General features: G+C 44.7%; 1 protein-coding gene across 1 annotated transcript; it reads left to right on the top strand.

The window, feature by feature from the left end:
* LOC115405137 (uncharacterized) lies at window positions 1-23,075 on the top strand. The gene is made up of 3 exons (XM_030114614.1): window positions 1-227; window positions 22,243-22,542; window positions 22,623-23,075. The coding sequence occupies exons 1-3, from the start codon at window positions 86-88 to the stop codon at window positions 22,880-22,882; spliced, it is 702 nt and encodes a 233-aa protein (XP_029970474.1). The 5' UTR covers window positions 1-85; the 3' UTR covers window positions 22,883-23,075.
* Window positions 23,076-23,900: the final 825 nt, after the last annotated feature.

The following is a 23,900-nucleotide window of genomic DNA, read 5'->3' as shown; positions in this document are numbered from 1 at the left end:
AAACCACAGAGCAGCCTCAGCTGAGCTGTCAATCAGCAGCTTATCTGTGGGCTGATGGGAGGTTTGAGGAGCTGTTAGAAACCACATGAGCTCGTCTGCTCAAACAGCTCGTCCTTGTTTGGCCTCGGCTGCATCAGAGCTCCACTTCTCCTCAGCTCCTCCAGAGGAAACACCACTGCACACAATGCTTTTCCTCCCAGCTGCTGCTCTCTGCTGTCTGTGTTCAGGTGAGTGTTTCCAGCCAATCAGGAGCCAGAAAACTCCACCTGGAACAAAGGAGGTCACACTGACCTGCACCTGTCTGTCTGTGTCTCCACAGCGCTGGTTGCCATGGCAGCAGAGCTGATTCAGGACGATTTAACATTGACCAGGAGAGTCGGGGACACAGTCTCCTTCAGATGTAGAACTGATCCGTGCAGCACTAACTATGTATTCTGGTACCAGAAGAAAGACAGAGAAACATTCAGAGTGATTCTTGAGATCAATAGAAAAGACTGCACATTACATTTAGGACACAATCATCCTCAGCAAAATGATTTCTCAGCTCTGAAGAAAGGAGGCATCTGTGATTTAAAGATTAACAAAATTAAATCAGATCATTCAGCCTCCTACTACTGCCGCTGCTTGGTAGGAAACGACCACAGTGAGAAATGATCCCTGCAGCCTGAACAAAAACCAACTGATGTCAAATAAAGTGTGTGACAGGAAGTAAACAGTAAACCAGAGAGCAGGTTCACATATTTCAATCCACTTCAGTTTGAATCACAAATACTATTAATTTTAGTGAATGAGATCTTTATTTTGATCAATTTTAAATGTAATTACGTTCATAGGCCTGTCTTTAAATAATTTGTGAACATCAATAATACTGAATAACAGACTTAACATAACTGTTTTCAGTCAACAATAAAACATTTTGAGTATAATGAAAAATATTTCAATCAAATATAGTAAAGGAAGATAATTCTCCTGTTTTGATCCTCAGCTGGAATGACTCCAGTTCATCCTCATATTTTCCAAGTCAGGCTCTCAGAGAGGAAACACTTATTTCAGCTGAGATTTGGTGAAGAGCAGGGAGACACCAATATTCCATCACAGAACACACAGAGGAACAGAAAACCACTGACACACAACAAGCATGTCTATGAAATATGAGAAGATGAAGAACCTGAGAGAATCCACACAGGCTCAGGGAGAACATGCAAACATCAAACAGCAGGACCTGGAACTGAACCTGGGTTTTCTAGTTGAGAGGAAAGAGCACTAAAGACAGCACCATATTTCTAACTAAATATCTGAAATATTGTTTTGACGCTACTTTGAGTTCATGTTCAGTCAGACTCAGAGAAGAGTTCTGATCTGGAAAACTGAAGCAAAGATGTTTGAACTAAAACAATCTGTTCAGTCGAAGTGTACACAGAATCAAAGAGCCACAGCAGATGCAGTGGTACGAAAAAGTATCTGAACTTTTGGAATTTCTCACATTTCTGCATAAAATCACCATCAAATGTGATCTGATCTTTGTCAAAATCACACAGATGAAAAAACAGTGTCTGCTTTAACTAAAACCACCCAAACATTTATAGGTTTTCATATTTTAATGAGGATAGCATGCAAACAATGACAGAAGGGGGAGTAATAAGTAACTGAACCCTCTGCCTAAGGAGACCTAAAGAGCAAATGAAACCAATTTTTACCCATTTAAAGGGACTTAAGGCAAAATTTGTGAAAAACTACACATGCATTTCCAGTTTATTCAATGCAAATGGGCCGTGAAGCAACCCTAAAATAGCAGGCCAATCCTCATAGCTGTCTGTTGCCTTATTCACCTTATTCAGCCCCGCCCATTTTCCAAGGGGTGGGACTTCCTGTTTTGAGTAGCACTTCCTGTAACAGGGTACTGGCGGTGTTTACAACTGAGAAAATGATGCGGGAATAAACGAAAACCTCTTTAAAAAACATAAATGGATCGAGTCTGCCTCAGCCGCAACTTATTACAGAGTGGGAGGATGGCATGAAAAAGTTGAACCAGGTCATATATGGCGATATTTTCAACTATTTCGAGTTGTCTCTTGGCGCGGGTGGCTCGGCTATGAGGAATTGTAAGAGCACTGAAGGCTATCAATATTTGCACAGCGGTAAAGTCGGCGCTGTTTTGTCTCATCAAGAACGGGAATATACATACATTTTGTTTTGTCAGGTGGAGATGATTCTACTTCGTAAGTGCTTAGCCCGCCTACGGGCTTCGCTAGTGGCACACCTCCAATCTCTGTCCAATCCACTGAGACTATACAAAGCTCGACGCACCAATCCCCCGCACGCGATGGCGCAGCGCCACGCCCCACACCGAGGGTACATAACCTCGGATGGCGCTAAAGCAAACCCTTCTTCTTTCTCAGCATCTCCATGAGACTTAGAAGCCTCTTTTCTCCGGATCAAGATTTGACAACAATGGATTCGCCGGCCCGGGACCAGTCGCCATCGGGCGTCAGGCCGTTCTCTTGCCGCTCCTGCGGCATTCTGCTCATCGTGCAGGACTGTCACGAGCTCTGCTTCCTCTGCCTTGGCTGGCAGCATCACTGCCAGCGGACCTCCTGCCCGGCCTGCCTCGCGCTGCCACTCGAAGAGAGCCAGCGGCGAGCAGCCTTCATGGGCGCAACCTCCCTGGTTCCTGCTGGTGAGGACGACGCCGAGGAGACCGCTGCCCCCGCTTACGACTGGGCCGAGATCTGCGGCAGCGCCAGCAGCAGCAGCTGCAGCGCCGTGTTGGTGCCACGGAGTTCGACTCGGTTCGACTCCGCCTCCACCGCATCCCGTCTCCCCCGCGAGCCTGTGGAGCCTGTGGAGCACCTCGCGGGGCTCTTTACTTCAGCCGCCGAGCGCACCGGCCTCGCGCTGCTGCCGCAGCCTCCGGAGCCGGTGCAGCGTGATTTTGCACTCGGGCTGGCAACCCAGTCACGGGCTCGGTCCCGGACTGCGGTGCTATGTCCCGCCGTGCCGTCGTTTCAAGCTCACATGCAGCGGGACTGGGGTACGCCACTTACCGCCAAGGGCTACCGAGAGTGAAGGGCTACCGAGAGTATTCCTGTGTGGAGGGCTGGCCGCCGGTCTCCGGAGTGCCTGCCATTGAGGACTCCGTTCGGCTGTGCCTCCTCCCCCGATCCTGGCCCGGCGTAAAACCCGTGCTGCCGTCGGAAAGGGACAGGCGCATGGCGAGCTTCCTGGATCGTGGCGCCGCTCAATGACGTATAGAATTACTAGACTGCCCCCTGAGAGATGGCAAATCGCAGCTGACTTCCGGTAGTGGCAAAAAGCGGATTCAGAGTGGGACGCCAGCACGGTATGTGACTTTGTGTTTCGTGATTTATCAAGGTGCAGTAAACTTCTGTGTTGGAATCAAGTCACAATGCTTGAAATACGTTGAGAACAGCAGTGAGGAGACCCGAGACCAGCACTGGCCGGGTTTTTCTGCAGCTGAGCAGATTCTCCTCAGGAGAGCACCTGACCTGGTGACGGGTGACAAGGCTATTTTTGTCATCAGAAAATGTGTAAATGAACTAGAAATCCGTTTGAGAAGGTGAAAAGCACGGCATGATCATATCTGACACTGAAAAGTACATACGTTACTGCATAGCACTTACCATGTCTGTTATCTTAAATCTATTATTTATTTCATTATATCTGTCTTAGATCTTTATGTAAATTATATTTAATTTATATCTGTCAGTTTATATCTATTACTTAATTATATATGTCTTAATTTGTATTTACATTATATTTAATTTAATACTTAGTTGTGTCGGTCAGTATATTCCTGTTACTTATTTAATTATATCTATCCTAATTTTACATACAAATTGCATTTAACTTTTTCTTGTATAGTTGGCTTTGTATTTTTCTATTTTTCTTTCCGCGTTGTTTTTGCTGCTGCAACCCTGCAATTTGCCCATGCGGGACAAATAAAGGACTTTCAATTCAATTCAATATGTCAGTGTGCACTTCTGTCATGTCCTGTAAATAAACTTTTCTATTTTTGATTGCAATTACTGTGTTTCATGCTTTCATTTTTTCCATTTCTTGTCTTCCTTTGGCTGTTTCACTCAGTCAGTTTTAATTATTCGAGAAATGAGTGTCCATTGTATTCGATGAACCTCTTCTGATTAAAGTGACTTCATTTTTTATTACACTTACTTTATTTTTTACATTTTACTCTGGAAAACCTCCATGTATGTTACTGTATTACAGTGGTGGGCCGTCAGGGCCTGCAAAGCCTTCTCTGCTGGCCTAAAAAGTATCTGAATTACAGACTGATGTAAATTATATTTTGTCCATAAATAATTAATAAATGATTCCAAATGGTATGTTCCAGTTCCTTTCATAGTTTTCATGGTTGCGCTGCTTCCAGACATGTTTTTTTCATATTAAATCATTTAACCAATCAGATTACAGGCATCATCTGTTGCTAGGGTCAAAGAAATCTGCCCGAGGCCTTCACAGTTCGTTCCTGTTGGCGCAGTAAAGTAAAGTGAAGCGTCAAACAGACAGTTGCTTCAACCAATCAGACAGTTGCTTCAACCAATCAGACAGTTGCTTCAACCAATCAGATTTCGAGTTGGCGACTCAGCGCCTTCTAGCTAGCGTACACGAACAGCATATCCAGGCCTTCTGATTTACATTCACCAAGAGATACAGTAGGGGGCGGTATGCACCTAAGTTGTTGGTCGCCTACCTCAATTATTCCAAAGAAGAAGAAGAAGACCTGAAGAGAAATAAAACTTACGCCAGAAATCCCACAGGGCAGCTGGACTTTCAGCCCTGGCTTTATGGAACTGAAACGCACGGATAATCTAGATGACAGAGCAGTTGAACTCTTTTTGAGGAAGAAAAGGAGGATGTATTTTGTTTTCAAATAATCGGGATTTTGGTGAGTAAAATGTTCCTCTTTTCCTAAATGATATTGCTGTTTTATTAAGTTGTTGATGCTCATTGTATGTGCACAGATGTAGTAGGAGACTTGTGCACTTCAGCAAAGGCATTTATTCTGGCTGCACAAGTATCTATCTGCTGTGCAACAACTCTTTATGTGCATATCTGCACAATAAGATTTTTTTTTGTAGACAAAATAGTTATTGAGAGGTGGATTGGTTCAGGCAGATCTGTTCTGAAGGCCTTAGTGTGAAATGCACGGTCCGCCACTGATCACACTCATATAATAACAAACACAGAGCCTCTATTTAGAAATACAGCTTCCTAACAAACACGCCTCACCGTGAGCACATTACCCCGGTTCTTCTATCACTGCATTGGCTTCCAGTTTCTTTCAGAGTCGATTTTAAACTCTTACTTTTTGTTTTTAAAGCACTTAATGGCCTTGCTCCCCCATACCTTACAGAGCTTCTCAAAGTTCGCAGTTCAGGTCATCAAACCAGCTCTTTTTGGAAGTCCCTAGAGCCCGATATAAACATTGGGGAGATCGGGCGTTTTCTGCTGCTGGGCCCAGACTCTGGAACAAACTGCCCCCCCGACATGCGAACCATCACTGACCTAGCTGGGTCTTTTTAAATCCAGGCTTAAAACTCATCTACTCAGGCTGGCATTTAACTCTCAGTAGCACAGTGGCACTTTGGTTTTTGTATTTTATCTGTTTTTATTTTCATAGCTCCTTTAAATTGATCATGGACAAAATTTCAATTTGTACCATCCGTTTCATTTGTTTTAGTTGTTATGATTTTATTGCTTTTATCTCACTGTAAAGCACTTTGGTCACTTTTTGTGTGTAAAGGGCTATACAAATAAAATTTGATTTGATTTGATTTGATAAGGCGGCTGAGGATGGTGAGCGGAATGCACACGGAACTGCCTCTTCACCGGCGCTTTCTTCGCGCTCTGGCCGCAATGCGGCTGCGGACGCGGGGCATAGCAGCGCGCTGGAGCCGCTAGCTTTCCCGCTGTGTGCGTCACGCAAGCGGTGCGGCATTGTAAAGGCTTGGTTGTGACCCACTTTTGGCAAACAGGAGCGGACCTCCCAAGTGCCATCATTCCATGGGGTACGTGGGCCGTGTGAGCATGTCAGGTATGGGCCAGATATAAGCCGAAAAATTTTTGCTATCTGGGCAGATCTTGTCGAGCCTACACCATGACAAAGTTCTAGGTCAAACATGAACACAGCATATAAATGAAGCAGAACTGGTGTCATGTGAATTTGTGGCTACATATTATTTCGGTACCTCCAGATATTGTGTTAAATGGTGGCATGCAGTGGTCCAGTCTTGGGACTCATCAGGGTCAAAGATGAAGATACCTTCTGAAGAAATGAAGAAATAACCAGACACGAGAAACAACTTGTGAAAAGTAAAGAACTAGTGATCCTTTATTTTTTTAACCTGTGCCCCAAAATAGGCAAAACAAAATAAAAAAATAAGAAAATTCTGACTTAGTGGAACACTTGTTGACCTCCAACGCTCACTGCAAAACAATCATGGCCCCAGCATCGTCTCATCTTCATCTGGCCCTTTAAGAAATGCACAAAAGAACATTTTGTTGACTCAGTAAAGCAGCTCTGTGGTTACTGGACATGGTTGCAGTGAAGTGCTAACTACAAAAACCTTATCATGAAACCAAACAAAAAAAAGGTTTTTTAAATTAAATTAATCTGAAGGCATCTGATCACTGACCCAATATCTGCTCGCTCAGACAACAATGAAAGATGGCACTGATACATGCCAAGTGAACTTGAGTAAAGCAGTTTGATCAAACACTCTGACAAACTTCACATTTAACCTGAAGTTACAGTAATAAAACATAGAGTTCAATTCATTTAGAATTGGGGAGATTTGTTCTGTACTTCACCCTCTTTTCCTTTTTTTTTTTTACATATGGTGACAGCTTCAACTTGATTTCTGCTGTAGAACAGCATCACACGTATACTGCAAAATAGGTATTGTAGCTGACTTACATGTGAGCTGTGTGGCACGCCTTTTCAGCACTGGTCACTTTATCCTTACATAAAAGTGAATGTTAACTACCTAACATTTTTGCAGCACTGGCAACCTGACAAAACAATGTAAAGTTCCAACAATAAGAGCTAAATGTTTCCAGCAAACAGATTAATTCATTCTTTTATTTTTTGTTCAGGGACTTACCTCACCATGTCTTCTCTTCTGTTCTGGATAGAATTCACAGCTGCAGGTTTGCAGCAATTGTTTCCTTGTGCCCATTCGTCAATTCAAATATGATGCATTTAAAGGACTCGGTAATTTGGAAAACTCCGACTTGAAGCAGGAAAAACCATAACGGAAAGTAGAGTTTGAATAAAGATATGATCCTTCACGGCATACAGACTTAGTAGTTGACTTCATTAACAAAAAACAAACAAACAAACAAACAAACAAAACAAAACAAAAAAACTGTCACTGTGGGTGATATGTTCAGGTACATCATGGAACATTCCACTGAAAATGGAATATAAAGTCATCTTATCTTATCTTATCTTATCTTATCTTATCTTATCTTATCTTATCTTATCTTATGTTTATGGTTTAGTTAATAACGGATGATCTGGACAAAAGAAAAGCAGTAGCAGTTTGCATAGCTATGCATGGTGGCGTAGTAGTTAATGCTCTTGTCTCACAGTAAGAGGGTCCTGGGTTCAAGTACTGGCCATGGCTTGGGGCTTTTCTGTGTGGAGTTTGCATGGGTTCCCTATTCTGGCTTCCTCCCACAGTCCAAAAACATGCATGTCAGTTTAATTGGTCACCCTAAATTGTCCCTAGTTTTAAATGTGAGTGTAATGGTTGTATGTTATATCTGTTGTACGTTGCTTTGGACAAAAGTGTCTGCTAATTGAAATTGTAAATACAACTAGGAGCAAGTAATAGTGGACAGCTGTTCAATGAGAGAAGCAAACTAACATAGCTTTTCTTGTCTTTTCTTGCCCTGCAACATTTGTACTTCACAAAGTATGGACCCCACCATGTTACATGTGGGCCACTTCAGGCTCACATCCAGATTAGTCGATGCTGACTGCCATCTTTCGGCCAAAACTGGCCCAAATGTGTTTCAGCAAAGGTGGGCCATGCGCGTTTTCTCATATGTGGGCCACTTTAGGCTCACATCCCGATTAGTCGATGCTGATTTGCCGTCTTTCGGCCAAAAGTGGCCCAAATGAGTTTCAGCAAAGGTGGGCCATGTGTGCTGAACCATATGTGGCCCAGCCTTGGTTCACCTACAGAATAACTATTCCCTACTCTGCCATGTATTTGCCAAACATGGGCCATATTTGTTTTATGAGGTATGGGCCAAATGTAGTATTTACCACATGGGCCAGTTTAGGCTTACATCTGTTTTTTGCGGCCCAGAAGAATGCCTGCAGTGCCAGATTGTTGCCTGAAGTGGCCCATATCCGTATGCTATCTGGGAAGTGTGTCGAAGCAGCATTGGAGCCCCTCCGTCGTCGTGGTCTGAGGATCCTCACTTACATCGACGACTGGCTCATACTGGCGTCCTGTCATCAGGAGGCTGTGCTGCACACGACCCAGGTCCTGCACCACATCGAGCTCCTGGGGTTCATGGTGAACCGACACAAGAGCGCGCTCACCCCAGCTCAGAGCATGGCTTGTCTGGGGTTGGAGCTGGATACACTCTCCATGACGGTCCGCCTTTCCGAGGAGAGACGGACTTCCCTTCTCTCGACCCTGAGGTCTGCAGTGACCGCACCCCTGGTCGGGGTTCAACTGATCAGGACCATCCTGGGTTTGATGGCCGCGGCCCACCCAGTGGTCCTGCTGGGCCTTCTACACATGCGCAGGCTGCAACGGTGGTTTGCACGCCTCCGCTGCGTGGGGAAGCGGGACGGATGCAAATGGTTCCCGATCCCGCCCCAAGCACACGAGGAGCTCCTTTATTGGATGGATCCTGCTCTCCTAATGCAAGGAGTTCCCCTGGGCTGCGTGTCGCATCACGTCGAGTGTTCACGGATGTGTCTCTCGCGGGATGGGGAGGCACCCTAGACCACCACGCGGTGGGCGGTGCTTGGGATTCGACTCCCACTCATATCAATATGCTGGAAAGGATGGCGGTGCAGAAGGTCCTGCTCCATTTCCAAGCCAGGCTGAAGGGCAGCCATGTGCTCATCAGGACGGACAACACTACGGTGGTCGCATAAAAGATCATCGGATGCCCTCTTCCCTCCATCAGAGACTTATTCACATCCCGCTGCCTCAGCAGAGCTGAGGCAATCAAAAGAGACAGTACCCACCCAGCACACCACCTGTTTGAACTGTTACCCTCTGGCAGGCGCTACAGGTCCATCAAAACAAAGACAAACAGACTAAGAAACAGCTTCTTTCCACAAGCCATCACTGCACTGAATCTGAAGGGTCACTGACAGACACGCACTCATGGAAATGTGCAATAATCTGCAAATACTGCAAGTTCTTTTCTATATATGATTTTTTTTTTTTCTATTTATGTTTTCCTTTTAAATTTGCACTATTGTTGGTTGTTCTTTTAAATTATATATACACGGATGCTGCTTGAAATTTCGTTGCACTTTGTGCAATGACAATAAACTGATTCTGATTCTGATTCTGATTCTGATACCTGAACAGGCAGGGGGGGACACGGTCTCCCCCTCTTCATCGCATAGTGGCGGGGATCCTCTGGTGGGCGGACTGGCACCTCGCGTCTCTCAGAGCGCGTCACGTGCCCGGAGTCCTCAACATCGGTGCAGACAGAATGTCCCGGGGAGGCCCATTCCACGACGAGTGGGGCCTGTCCCCGTGGGTCGCAGCCCGACTCTGGCGCAGGTTCGGATCCCCAGTGGCAGACCTTTTCGCCAGTGCAGAGAACGCACAGTGCCCACTCTGGTTCTCGCTCAGGTCGTCAGACGCCCCCACCCCCGAGGGGTAGACGCCTTCGCACACAGGAGCTGTCCGTCGGGCCTCCTGTACGCGTTCCCTCCAGTCCACCTCTTGATCCCGCTGCTGCGCAGGGTGAGGTTGCACAATCTTCACGCGATTGTGGTGGCTCCGGACACCCCGAGTACGCGGTGGTTCCCGGACCTGGTTCAGTTGGCGGTCAGGGACCCGTGGCCGATTCCCGACGGGCCCGACGCGCTGCAGCAGGCAGGGGGCGCCCTTCGGTCCCGCCCCTTCCAGGGCGGGAGGCTCCTGGCTTGGAGGCTGAGCGGGTGAGACTAGTGGAACTAGACCTCCCCCCAGCGGTGGTGTCCACCATTCAGAGTGCCAGGGCCCCCTCCACTGTCAAGGCCTACAGGTCTCGGTGGCAGCTCTTCACGTCGTGGTGCTCGGGGAGGGGCTTCGAGCTGGTGTCCTGCACCATTGGTGGAGTTTTGGAGTTCCTCCAGGCCCTGCTGGACAGCGGTCGCGCTGCATCCACCCTGGCGGTGTTTGCATCGGCCATCGCAGCGGGCCACGGCGGCTTCGGCCGCTTCTCTGCACGCAGCCACCCGCTTATGAAGTGGTTTCTGCGTGGGACGTGTCGGTTGCGACCACCCCCCAGGCATGTCGTCTCTCCGTGGGACCTCCACGTGGTGTTGGGGGGCCTTAAGGGACCTCCTTCGAGCCTTTGGAGCAGGCGGAGGACCACTTTCTCTCCTTTAAGGCCACCATCTTGTTGGCGCTAGCATCCGCCAAGAGAGTTGGGGATCTCTGCGCTTTGTCAGTCCACCCATCCTGCATGGTGTTCAGCGAGGATGGGGGACTCGTGCACCTCTGGCTTAACCCGGCCTTTCATCCCAAGGTGATCACTTCGGACTTCCGGTCGCGAGTGATCTGGATCAGGGCACTTGACTCCATGCCTGGCTCATCTAGGGACGACCCACGACTGCGGTTGCTGTGCCCGGTCAGGGCTCTGCGTCTTTATGTCCAGCGCACAGCTGGCTTTCGCGCCACGGACCAGCTGTTTGTGAGGTTTGGAGCCCGGGGGCGTGGTTCCCCGCTGACCTCTCAGCGTCTCGCCCACTGGGTGGGGGGCGCTATTGCAGCTGCCTACGAGGCCTATGGTTTTCGGCGAGAACAGAAGTTCGGTCGTCTAACCGTTTCGGTCCTTCTGGCCTGGCCGCCACGTCCCGGGTGGGGTCGCGGACCAGGGATTCCCCGCCTGCCGCTCAGCTCTGCCGCGGTCTGCGGATGTTGTTTACGGTGTTGCGGGAGCAGGACTTCTGCCGCTTGCCGTTTTTGGGTTCGCTGCCGCTCCCCATGTGTGGATCGCGGGCTAGGGGCCCCCCCTTCACCACCTGCCGCTGTGGTTCCTGGCCGGCGTGTGTGTGTGTCGCTGTGGCGATGCTTTGTACGTTGTGGGCCGCGCTTCGTCACTAGGTGCCCGCCTCGTCCTTTGGGAGTTCTTCGGCTGTTCTGGACGTACGGTTTGTTTACTTCCGTCTTACGCACCAATCCCGTCAGCAGGCCAGCTGGGAGTACATTCATCGACCTACGGCCTTCGCCTTGGTGAGTACCACTAGCGAAGCCCGTAGGCGGGCTAAGCACTTACGAAGTAGAATTAGTAGTTACTGGATGTAACTCCAGTTCTACGAGTAAGTGCGTGCCCGCCTACCTGCTGGCCCAGCTGTCTGCTTCCCTTGTTTTGCTACGTCAGAAGAAGGGTTTGCTTTAGCGCCATCCGAGGTTATGTACCCTCGGTGTGGGGTGTGGTGCTGCACCATCGCGTGCTGGGGATTGGTGCGTCGAGCTTTGTATAGTCTCAGTGGATTGGACAGAGATTGGAGGTGTGCCACTAGTGAAGCCCGAAGGCGGGCACGCACTTACTCGTAGAACTGGAGTTACATCCAGTAACTACTAATTTTCTTTAATGGCTCCTCCTCCTCCCAAAGTTTTGGATATAAGCCATTTCAGCTGATGGTTTTGATAAGCAGTGAGCGTACTCTCCACAATTAAAAATAAATACTTCCATAGATAGGATTAATTTAATCAGTTGTTGCAGCCCATTTTACAAATGGAAGGTACTTGTGTTTGAGATTGTTTATAGTTTAATGAAATGTGAAAAAATAGTACTTCAAATGAAGACCTTTTGTATGAGTCTACTTATTTTTCTGAAATTTAAAGCTAAGCTATTGATTTAAATGTGCTCTATTCCTTGTTGTCAATTGTTTCCTGTCATAATGTAGTAGTGTATTAATGAATTATTGAAAGATTACAAAACAGTCAGTCATAAAGCAGTGATATTTTACTGAATTGACTATTCTTGAACAGTCCATTAGACGGTGCAGTTTAAATATCAATACAGCATGACAGAATAAACATTTTGTTTACCAAAAGTTCTATATGACAAATAAAGAAGACCATGAAGCAGGTGGTGCAGCATCATGATAGTAAAAGAAAATGCTACAGCTCAAACACAACAGTCCCTCACAGCAGGACTGACCATACCAAACTTCAGAATGCAATTTATGGTGTACAGATATCAAAGCACTTGCACTTACACACACACACACACACACACACACACACACACACACACACACACACACACACGTCGTTGTTGGGTGATGCTCTTTAAAACACTGTGGCATTGTAGCATCAATGGTCTATCTGGGCAGCCACACAATGTGAGACCTCAACTTCCCCATGATGTCCAACCATGCAGAGATGATCCTGCTGCTCCATACTGTGACACACCGAACCTCTCAGCCAGGTCCTCCTGCATGGGGTTCTGCCGGAGCTTCATGGGTGTCTTCAGGATCTGGTCTCAGACATCAAGCTGGAAGGTGCTGACGTGGTGTTTTGTTAGTTGATCTGCCAAAAGGCTAAAAGTGTCCAGAGGGAGACCAGTGTAGATGAGGGACAGATGTGTGGATGTGTGGAGTGTTGGATGCAGCTTGGATGGTGCTGAACACTGTGGCTGGATGACCCTGGAATGGCTGGTAGAGAACAGGACTTCCAGCTCAGTCCTGGTCTGACAGATGAAGGCAGGAGGCAGAAGGTTCAGCCTGGAGCTCGTCGTGTGGCTGCGCAGGACTTTCACCCCCAGCACTGATTGATGCATCTGAGGAAAAAGAATGATGGGTTTATTTCAGGTATGATGTTACAGAAACACCGTATCAGACAAGTCCCCAAATAACATGAAATTTATTTTATTCCCACTTAACTATTTAGTAAATGTTCTGTCAATGATCATATGTGTTTCCTACCTGCTGGGATGGAAACAACATATATAGACGTAAAAGGTGTGTTAAAAGGTTGAGTGTATCTTCTCATGTAATGTATGGATGATTGCACAAAACAGGACGTCTGTAATCCAGTTACTCTTGGGATGGACAATAATGATTTTTTATGTCACAATAAAATTGCAGTTCAGTTTTATCTTTTTACTTTAGTAAGATATCTTTCACTAACAGCTAACAGAAGTCCATTTCATTTAATTTTAAACAAATAAGGAAATACGAATACATTTGACATTTACTATTTTTTTTTATTTATTTATTTATTTTTTTATTGACATAGATCATGTCATAGTAACCATTGTGCTAGTGGAAGTTGTGGCTGAGTCTCTGCCTGGGAGGACACTCTGCTGTATCACTCTCCTGTATCACTCTGCATCGGTCTAGTTATCCAACATGCAAACGGAGGTTGTTGTCATTTCTGAAACAGCTCCTGTTGTTTACTGTGTTATTAACCCTGTCACAAGCTAATGCTAATGAGGAGCCCTGATATTTTTGACAATTATCTACACAAACCAAGGATAATCATTAAGCTATCATTTACAGTGTTTATCATCCCAACTCTAACAGCAACAGCTGTTATTTAACATATAGTTACCTGCGTGTCTCTCCAGCTTCCGTCGTGACTTCTTTAACTCAGCCTTGTAGCCCAGCCGTTTCTCTGGATAAGGATGAAGTGGTGAGGGATGTAGGTCCACAAAATGACAGATACATATGGACGCTTTGGTGGCTTTTTTAAATTGAGCGCCTTGAGCCAGCAGCGGAGGTCTTCTTCTTTAGACGAGGCGGGTGGAGTTTAAAAGCTGGTCCGCAGCTTTCAGATCTAGCCTTTCCAGGGTCCAAACAATTCAGAGAGAGAGAAAGTTTCATCTTTCCCCAGTTGTTGTGGCTCCACGGACAGCGCAATTGATGCCAAACATGTTAAAATCGCTAAAAAGAACAGTTAAAAGTAGCTAAAGTAGCGAGAGGACTAGATGTTGTTGCAGCGCAAAGACAGCCAACCGGAAGTTGCTCTCGAAAATGGCGCCGCCCAGCAGCACTTCATGAATAAAGTGAATACAGGTTGTGTGCCACACAATTTGTTGCAGTTCGGGGTCCGAATTTCTGAATCGTGGGGATGTGACGTAAACTGGCGCTGTAAGCGTGTTCCCAACAGCTCTAGAACAGGAAGAACATGGCTGCCATGGACACGGACTAAAACACTGCAGGCAGGGTTTCTGCCAGACCTTTTCAGTCCGGCGCCCTGCCCGCACTAAATTGTGGAGCGCCCGGGCAACGGAGAGGAGAAAAAAATAAACTCTCCGACCGTCGAACACCGGCAGCTGTGTTAGCTGTGTTAGCTGTGTTAGCTGCGTTAGCACCCCCTGCCCACCCCGAGCCGACAGCTCATTAGTAGCATTCCCCGCGGCACCACACGGCCCCCCCCCCCCCCCCCCCCCCCCCCAAACGCTCCCCCCATCCAAACTTTTTTCTGCAGGAAACCCTGCTGCAGGGATACAAATGGATTCTTCAGCAGTCATCAAACGACCTGCATCCACTCAAAGCCCACAAAAAAGTACCACCACGAAGAAAAAAGGACTTTATCAGTGTTATCTCGTGAATAAAAAAAAAAAAAAATGACAGAAGCCGCTGCATGCTCCCGTGCTGCCTTGGCTGGTGGCTGCAGCGCCTATTGCGGCAGCACTGAGGTAAATTTTGTAAAGTTGTCTTAAGTCCCTTTAAGTCAGGAAAGTGCCCAGTCACTGATGAGTGGCTTAAAGCTGCTCTGCCCACTATAAAACACACACCTGATAAGAATTGTCTTGATGAGAAGCATTGTCTGATGTTCACTATGGCTCGCTCAAAAGAGCTGTCTGAAGACCTGCGATCAAGAATTGTTGATTTGTATAAAGCTACAAAACCATCTCTAAAAGTCTGGATGTTCATCAATCGACAGAGAAGTAGTCTACAAATGGAGAGAGTTTGACACTGTTGCTTCTCTCCCAAGGAGTGGCCGTCCACCAAAGATGACGCCAAGAGTTCAGCGCAGAATACTCAGAGGTAAAAAAAAAGAACCCCAGAGTGTCTGCCAAAGACTTACAGAAATCGCTGGCACAGACCAATATCTCTGTGCACACATCAACTGTATGTAAAACAATGGCCAAGAATGGTGTTGATGGGAGGACTCCACGGAGGAAGCCACTGCTGTCCAAAAAAAAACTTTGTTGCTCGTTTAATGTTCGCAAAAAGGCACTTGGACACTCCACAGAAGTTTTGGCAAAATATTTTGTGGACTGATGAAACCAAAGTTGAATTGTTTGGGAGGAACACACAACGTCATGTGTGGAGGGAAAATGGAACAGCTCACCAACATCAACACCTCAGCCCCACCGTGAAGCATGGTGGAGGGAGCATCATGGTTTGGGGCTGTTTTGCTGCCTCAGGGCCTGGACAACTTGCAATCATTAATGGAAAAATGAATTCAAAAGTTTATCAGGATGTTTTGCAGGAAAACCTGAGGCAACTCATTATAAATGAGTTGGAAGAGCACTCTTCACTGACAACAAAAACTCCTTTTTGACTTATTTCCACACCCTCTATGTTAAAGTCCATTAGTGCGTAGCCTATGCAGGGGATCTTGAGGCCATTGGCCGCTTTGAGCTTGATGTATGACGGCACATTGTTTACTGCATGATCTGGAAAATGTTTGAAAAATAAACTCTGCCGAATAAGACTAACTTGTGAACCAGTGTCTAAAAGTCCCTCCATTTTGACTCCACTTACATACACGTCCACGTAGGGGCAGTTTCCCACCAAGGCTGTAGCGGCCCTCTGATCTTCCCCCCCAGACCCCGCTGCATGGGCCTCAACAGTAGGGTGGCCTAGTTTAAAGCCGGCTGAGTAACAGGGGGTGTCCTACAAAACCTGGCAATATGACCAGACTGGTTACAGTTTCTACAGATGGGCCTGCCTCCTTCATCCCATCTGTTAAGCGGACGTCCCCTCTGATAACTCGTCTCCAGGTCGGGCTCGGGGGCGATGCTGCGGCGCACAGGTATGTGTGGAGGGCTGGCCGGTCTCAACTCTTGAATGAGCTCACGTGCAACATCCTTTATTTGGCCCTTGAGCTCCTCAACAATTTCCCTTTTTAACTCCTGCCTCCAAGTCTCCCCCTGCTGTTGAGGTCTAGAGTGGTTCGGCTCTCTTACAGCAGCACATGTTGCTTCAGGCCACCTTGGGGGCATTTCTTCTTCCAGGAGGAGGGCTTCCTGGAGCAGTGCATTGAAGGTAGTTTGGGGTGCTAGATGTACCTCTCTTTTTAGTGCTCGGAGCAAGGTGCCATCCTTAAGGCCAAGCATGAACTGGTCCCTCAAGTGAACGTGTGTTTTGTTATTGTATTATGCTGTATTGATTGTAATGATTTTTGTATATTGTAATGTAATTTTTGTTTACTGCCGAGCACTGTGAATGAAATTCAGCTCGAAACAAAATAAACAAACAAACAAACAAACAAACGTCAGTAGGTGCTTCCCCCTCACCCTGTTGCTGGAGCTTACGATAAAGTTCCTTCAAGCACAGTGCATAAGCTTGAACGGACTGGCCCGGCTTCTGTACACAACCAAAAAATTGAGAACGTAAAACAGATATTGGAACCTCCTTTACATATAGTCCGTCTAAAACTGTAAAGATTTTTGTAGCTCTATCACGCTCATCATCAGCCAGCACATTAACCTGTCGCTTTGGCAGCCCAGACAAACCACCGATCAAAATCCTAACTTTTTGGGGTTCGGTTAAATGATTTGTTTCTAAAAGACCTTGCATTTGCTCCTTCCACTCCAAATACTTCAAACTGCCATCTTCACCTTCAAACTTAGGCACCCATGGGGCCCCAGGATAAATTGGCATCATCATTGCGAGTTAAAAGAAATAATTAAAAACGAGTAAAAACAACAGTTTTTAAAATTGCTTAAGAAAAAAATAAAAGCTGGTTAAAACACTGCTCACAAACCTGTGGTCCTGCTGACAACGCCAGAAAATCTGGGCCGAGGGGGTTACAAATACGTTAATTTAAAGTTGTTCTGACAACGCCACCTAGTGGAGGGACTATGTGTGTGTGTGTGTGTGTGTGTGTGTGTGTGTGTGTGTGTGTGTGTGTGTGTGTGTGTGCTTCTGGTCTTCTCAGGGGTCAGAGGTCATATATGCATGATCACTATCAGCATCACTATCACCATCACATTTGCATGATCACGCTGATTTTTAATCACTCTTCACATACTCGGTTACCTTGTCTTCTTGTGGTGGTTAGAATAATGGTGATCTGTAGTAGACCTCTCTTGATGCACACCCCTAGTTTACTACTAGTTACTACTAGCTATATTCTCCAAAAAAAAAAAAAAAAAGGTTTGTGGTGTCCTTGCATTTCCTTCCTTCCCTACACCTCCTTTTGTTGTTGTGGCCTGGTGTGTTCACTAAGGTTCGTCAGGAAAAAAAAGAAAAAAATTGTATGTGTGTATGTGATATACATATATATATATATATATATATATATATATATATATATATATATATATATATATATATATATATATATATGTATATATATATGTGTGTGTGTGTGTGTGTGTATATATATATATGTGTGTGTGTGTATATATATATATATATATATATGTATATATATATATATATATATATATATATATATATATATATATATATATATATATATATATATATACATATATATATATATATATATATATATATATATATATATATATATATATCACTTATCACTTATCACTTCTGGTTCTGTCAGTTTTTGTGTTAGTTGTCGGCTCTGTTTTGGTGTTGCCGGATGCCAGTTTTAAATAAAGGCAGCAGCAGGAGGAGATTCAGTCTCGTCCTGCTGCTAACATTAAAATCTGTTTGGATAGTAAAAGGCTGCAATCATACAATATTGCACGCCCCAGCTGCTGAACAGGACAAGGGGGAAAAAAAAAAAAAAGTCCAACACACAGACATGCAGCCACACACACTCACGTTCACACCTCGAGGCAGTTTAGATTCACCAGGTAAATCTAAGGGAGGAAGCCAGAGTAACTGAAGGACCCACACTCGCAGGGAGAACATGCAAACTCCACACTTAAAGGTGCATTAAAGCTACACTAAGGAACTTTCAGTTTTCGTTGATTTTGGCGGCGCCAGTGGACAAAAGCGGTAGTGTTTTGCCTGACCGAATACTACAGTTCCCATGAGGACTAGCGCGTGGCGTCGTAAATTGCTGCTCCCGGTGGGCATGCTGTCGGACTGAACTCGCCTTCATTTGTTTCCAGTGGCTGTGTGAAGGACGGATAGCGACGAGGTAATGAATCTAAATGAATCTAATAGTGGCTAAACAAAGTTATATCGTGATGTGACGCATGCCGTAAAGCAGTCCGCACATTTGGAGCTTTTTAGTGTGCAGGGTTCCCACCACCCTCCTCACAGCTGCTTAGTCCAAGTGAAAGCAATACTGACGCCCTCAGCCCGTGACAGAGGGGTCATTCAACTAGTTGTAAGTCGAAGTATCATCACAAAAGATGTTAAAATGTTTTATTAAGGTTGAAAAGTTCCTTAGTGTAGGTTTAAGGAGTTTTTCAACTTTAAAAATACTTATTTTCCACCATAAATATGTTCGAAATATTCAATGATGTGTAGAATGTGCCCTGACATATTCATTGCAAGTACCACCAACAGCGTTAAATTGTCACTTGAGTAGTTGTAGTGCCGGTCCGGCAATTTGTATTTCTTGGTGAGAATTTGAGAGGATGTGACGTAATGCGTGCTCCCCCTGGCCTCTCTCGCTTAGCTTTCGCTTTGTCCGCCATTACTCCGCCAGAGGATTAGCGAGCAACAACTGAGCAGTGTTGAGGATGGATCTTCCAGAAAGTAAGAAAAGACCGACTTCTAGCACTGCCACAACTCCAGCACAGACCCCACTAAGCAAAAGAAACTCAAATTTTTCTCGAGCACTACTAAAGAGTGAGGAAGGAGTTCCCCTCTTCTGTGCACGTACATGGATGCAAGCCACAGGCACGAGCGTTTCACTAAGCTGCAGTTACGTCCAAGGCCTGCAGGGTCCGTTGTTTCGCATGAAACGTGCAAACTCCTCAAACCGACACTAAGGAACTTTTCAACCTTAATAAAACATTTTAATATCGTTTGTGATGATACATCGACTTACAACTAGTTGAATGACCCCTCTGTCACGGGCTGAGGGCGTCAGTATTGCTTTCACTTGGACTAAGAAACTGTGAGGAGGGTGGTAGGAACCCTGCACGCTAAAAAACTCCAAATGTGTGGACTGCTTTACAGCATGTGTCACATCATGATATAACATTGTTTAGCCACCATTAGATTCATTACCTCGTCGCTATCCGTCCTTCACACAGCCACTGGAAACAAATGAAGGCGAGTTCAGTCCGACAGCATGCCACTGGGAGCAGCATTTTATGACGTCACGCGCTAGTCCTCATGGGAACTGTAGTATTCCTTCAGGCAAAACACTACCGCTTTTGTCCACTGGCGCCTCCAAAATCAACGAAAACTGAAAGTTCCTCAGTGTTGCTTTAATGCACCTTTAAAGGCCCCAGGCCTCAGCTGGTAATTTGAACCCAGGTTCTTCTTGATGTGAGGCAAGAGTGCTAATCACTGATCCACTGTGTGACCACAATCAATAATCATACTTACAGATTATCCTCTGAATTATTGAGAACAAAATGCTTTTCATGGCTGTTGGTTCATTTTAGTGAGAAGAAAAAAAAAAACTCCAGCTTCTGGTGAAGTTAATTTATTTATTTCATGAAGTTCATCTTCTGGAGACCAAGAAAGTAAAAGTTTCCTTTCAGTCCAACAGTTAGTATTTTAGTCCAGATCTGCTCCATGTGGACTAAAGCTGTGAACTGACCAAGAGACAGACATGATCATCAGAGCTGAGCTGCTGGATCAAAGAAACCAGAGACAGATGTGTTGATATGAAATCAGAGAAACTCTTAATGGAGCAGAAATATGACACAGTCTCATCAGCTCAGCTCGCATTCAGCTGCAGGAGGGTTTTTGTTTCACTCTTTCTCACTGTGGGAGAATACATCTTCGGCTCTGGGACTAAACTGTATGTAACAGGTAAGAACAAACTTTTAATTTATTTAATTGTTTTATTTACATGGAAAATTGTCTGAGTTTCTTTTTAAAGGTTATTTATTTTTTCAGGTTAATGGATTGAGATTCATCAAAGATGCTTTAGATACTAGATAGACACTTTACAAAGCCGTTACCTCCTGACAGACAAGCTGAAGTTTAATTTAAAACATAAATCATGAATTGGCCTTCAACTTTCAATTTCAGTTTATTTTGACATTCAAAGGATTTCAATTGTTATAAATAAAAACTGATGAATGTGTCTAATATAAAATGACATTATTTGATCATACACTTCACAAAAAACACTGAATCCAAGTCTTCAATACAAATAGGTTAATTTGATGCTAAAATAATGATGTTAAACATGTCGTATTCACGAATATTTGTACAGTACTTATGTATTTGGTGCATGTGTACAAAATTGAAAATGAATCTGCACTCTCATCCTAAATGTGGAAAGCTTAAAATTGAGTGGAAAATAGAAATAAATACAATATTTCTTCACACTGAGTCTTGTATCACAATTGAAGATTAATTAAATTCTGATGAAAACTGTATTTTTGTTTGTTACTCTGAGCTCCCGCTGTGCCGAGGGGCCCGTCAATATAATTTATAAGCTCAGTAATTCAATTCATAATTCCTTTACAAAATCAAAGACAAAATTCATAGTTTGACATCAGTTTATATCGCTCTGGGATAAACTTATCAGCTTCCAAGTACAGCTGAGTTTACCAGCTTTTTTTCATTATTACCCACTGTGGAGAAACATCAGCATGATATAACAGATTTGTTTTGCATCCTTTATATTTATTTCAAATTAAAATAAAATACATGCCAATATAAAATAACATGGAAATAAGTGAAAATTACAATTTATTTTAGGTAACTTTTTAATGAAATATAACTTTGTGTAGAATATCACATCAGATGACATGAAACTAGTTTGAATGATCATCTTACAAATCTGATGCATAAATTTTTAAAAACAGTTTTTTGAAAATATAATTTATTCACTGCATTTTCTTGGTCTCCAGGCAAAGTCAAAGCATTAAATATAAAATCTGAAAAACATCACAGTCAAGATATAAATTACAAACAAAATTTTTTAAATACATTTATATTATCAAAATGTTCTGATTGTATGATGTTAAATGTCTTGAATGTTACAAATTTTGCACCGCAATAAACTGAAATAAAGAATCTGAGTGAAGGTTGTTTTCTGTCTTTATCCATCAGAGTGAAGACAAAACACTGAACACTTCACTCCTCTCTCACACTTATAAAACTAGTTGTGAGTTGCCAGTTGGCCACAAAAGTAAAAAAAAAAAAAACTTTTTAAAACTGGATGGAACCAAAAGCCCAGGAAAAATGAAATGTGCGCTCATGAATTACTGAATTCCAGTGCTTAAATTGTTTATTGTATTGCTTGTTTTAATATCCTGTCTCATGTTGTATACACGTGTGAAACTGCTTGAGATGTGTTGCAAATGAATTGCCCTATGGGATCAATAAAGTTTTCTGAATCTGAATCTGAATCTGAAGAACATGCAAACTCCACATATAAACTCAGTCTGAGTTCAGCCTGGATGTGAAGCAGGAACTTTCTCACACTGACTCCACTGTGTGGCCCCGACTCTGACCACTTTATTTCTCTGTTAAAATCACTGTGAGCTGCAACACATGAGGACCTGAGGTGAAGACAGAGTCTGATATCAACATGAACACAGTGAGCAGTGACCTTTGTACTGTGTTCACATCAATCAGCTGATTGATCAGAGTTGAGGTGGTTTCCAGGATCAGACTGAATGTAGCTGAGAGCTGGAAGCTGCTGTTGACTTTGTGGTTGTGTGTGTGTGCTGCTTGTTGCTGCTGTCTGACTCCAGAGCAGCAGGTAGTGAAGCCCGTGGTGAGCGTGTACCCAGCAGCCTCCAGAGATCCCCTGAAGAACCACCTGCTGTGTGTGGCCTCAGCCATGTTCCCTCGTGAGGTCCAGTTCTCCTGGAAAAGACTGAAGCAGAACGGCGACCTGGAGGAGCTGAACTCCAGAGAGGGAGAGCAGCTGGAGCTCAGAGAGTCGGGACGCTTCACCTCCATCTTGGTGCTCGGTCAGCATGATGTTGAAACAAAATATCGCTGCTCTGTGAAGCACGAGGGAGGAACAGTGGAGGCTGAAACAGAGCAAGGTAAAGAAGGTTTGATGAGTTTAGCTGTGATTCACTGTCATTATTTAGAGCACTGACATGTTGACCTTTGTCCATTTCAGTCATAAAGGTCACTGCCCCTCCATCTACTGCTCCATCGACTCGTCCTCCTCCCTCTACTCCTCCTCCTACCCTTCCTCCCTCTACTCCTCCTCCTCCTCCTCCTCCAGCCGTCCCTTCACCACTCTGGTCCAGAGAGAGGCTGCTCTGCCTGCAGTACACAGTGCTGATAGTGAAGAGTGTGGTCTACTGCTTTGGACTCTCTCTGATGATGATCCTCAGAAACAAAGGACCGTCCACCAGCTCCACACATGCTGACTGACCTCCAAGAGCTTTGACGTCTCACTCACACCTGCTGGAAAACTCAAACATGTTTTCTGTCATCAACTGTAAAGAACAACAAAGATTATCTTGAAACAATCTTCCTCCTGAACACATGTAGAAAACACAGAGAATAAGAATAGAAAGAGGAACTTCAGTTCAGTCAGTATTTTAAACAAAGAAACTAATGACATATTTCTCTGTTTTCCTTTTCATGATATTGCTTCTCAATGTTAAACTTTCTTTACATTTCCTCAGTGTTACTTTCAGAATAAAATGTCACATAATGTTGTTTTGTTGTGTTTTCTCTTCAGTCTGACATGTTGAGCGCTAACAGGAAGTGTTTCACTCTTCATCAGGATAGTTTCTTGTGAAGTGAACAGTGAATGGGAGTTTTGATTATCTTCAGTCTCTTCCTCATGAAACACAGAGCTGTTCAATCTACTAAACTCTGATGACATTGATACTGATGGACTGAACTGAATTCAATCAGCTCCAAATATTTCCCACAGTGCAACAGTAACAGTATTCAGGGTCTCAGCTCACCTGTGTGTGGGTGGAGGTCTCATCAGAAACATGTTGAGAGGAAATCAAACCACAGAGAAGACAGACAGACAGGAGTGGCGTTCATGACGGAGCAGCAGCAGATGTGAATTTGTTCTCTGTGGTTATTAGAAGAGAAAAAACAAGCTGGTGAGAGCTCATCACACTTCCTCCACTGCAGCAGAGCAGCTCTGTGGCTTTCTGCTCTGCAGCCTCCACACTGTGACCTTTGACTTTCTCTTTATTAACATGACAGCTACAAGTGGAAACTCTGTTCTTCCTCTGTGAGAGAAAAAGTCTCCATTTGTGAACTCCAGCAATAAATGATGGAGTCAAAGGAGGAACAATGATCCAGCCTGCAGTCTGCTGCTGAGGGTCCATGTTGGATTCACATCAGAACAGACTCCATAGAAGTTAGAAACACTTTCATACTGAATGCTTTAGAGCACAAACATCCATGTTGAAGGTCACATGTT

This window comes from Salarias fasciatus, chromosome 18, assembly GCF_902148845.1.
Source record: "Salarias fasciatus chromosome 18, fSalaFa1.1, whole genome shotgun sequence".
In the NCBI taxonomy this organism is placed as follows: domain Eukaryota; kingdom Metazoa; phylum Chordata; class Actinopteri; order Blenniiformes; family Blenniidae; genus Salarias; species Salarias fasciatus.
The sequence above is the reverse complement of the archived record's forward strand: the minus strand, read 5'-3'. Positions and strand labels throughout refer to the sequence as shown.

Bases quoted from the DNA above. Each gene is read 5' to 3' on its own strand.
- LOC115405137 (XM_030114614.1), top strand. From the start codon at position 86: ATGAGCTCGTCTGCTCAAACAGCTCGTCCTTGTTTGGCCTCGGCTGCA. The intron at 228-22,242 runs GTGAGTGTTTCC...GTCTGACTCCAG, and splicing joins TCTCTGCTGTCTGTGTTCAG to AGCAGCAGGTAGTGAAGCCC. The intron at 22,543-22,622 runs GTAAAGAAGGTT...TGTCCATTTCAG, and splicing joins GGAGGCTGAAACAGAGCAAG to TCATAAAGGTCACTGCCCCT.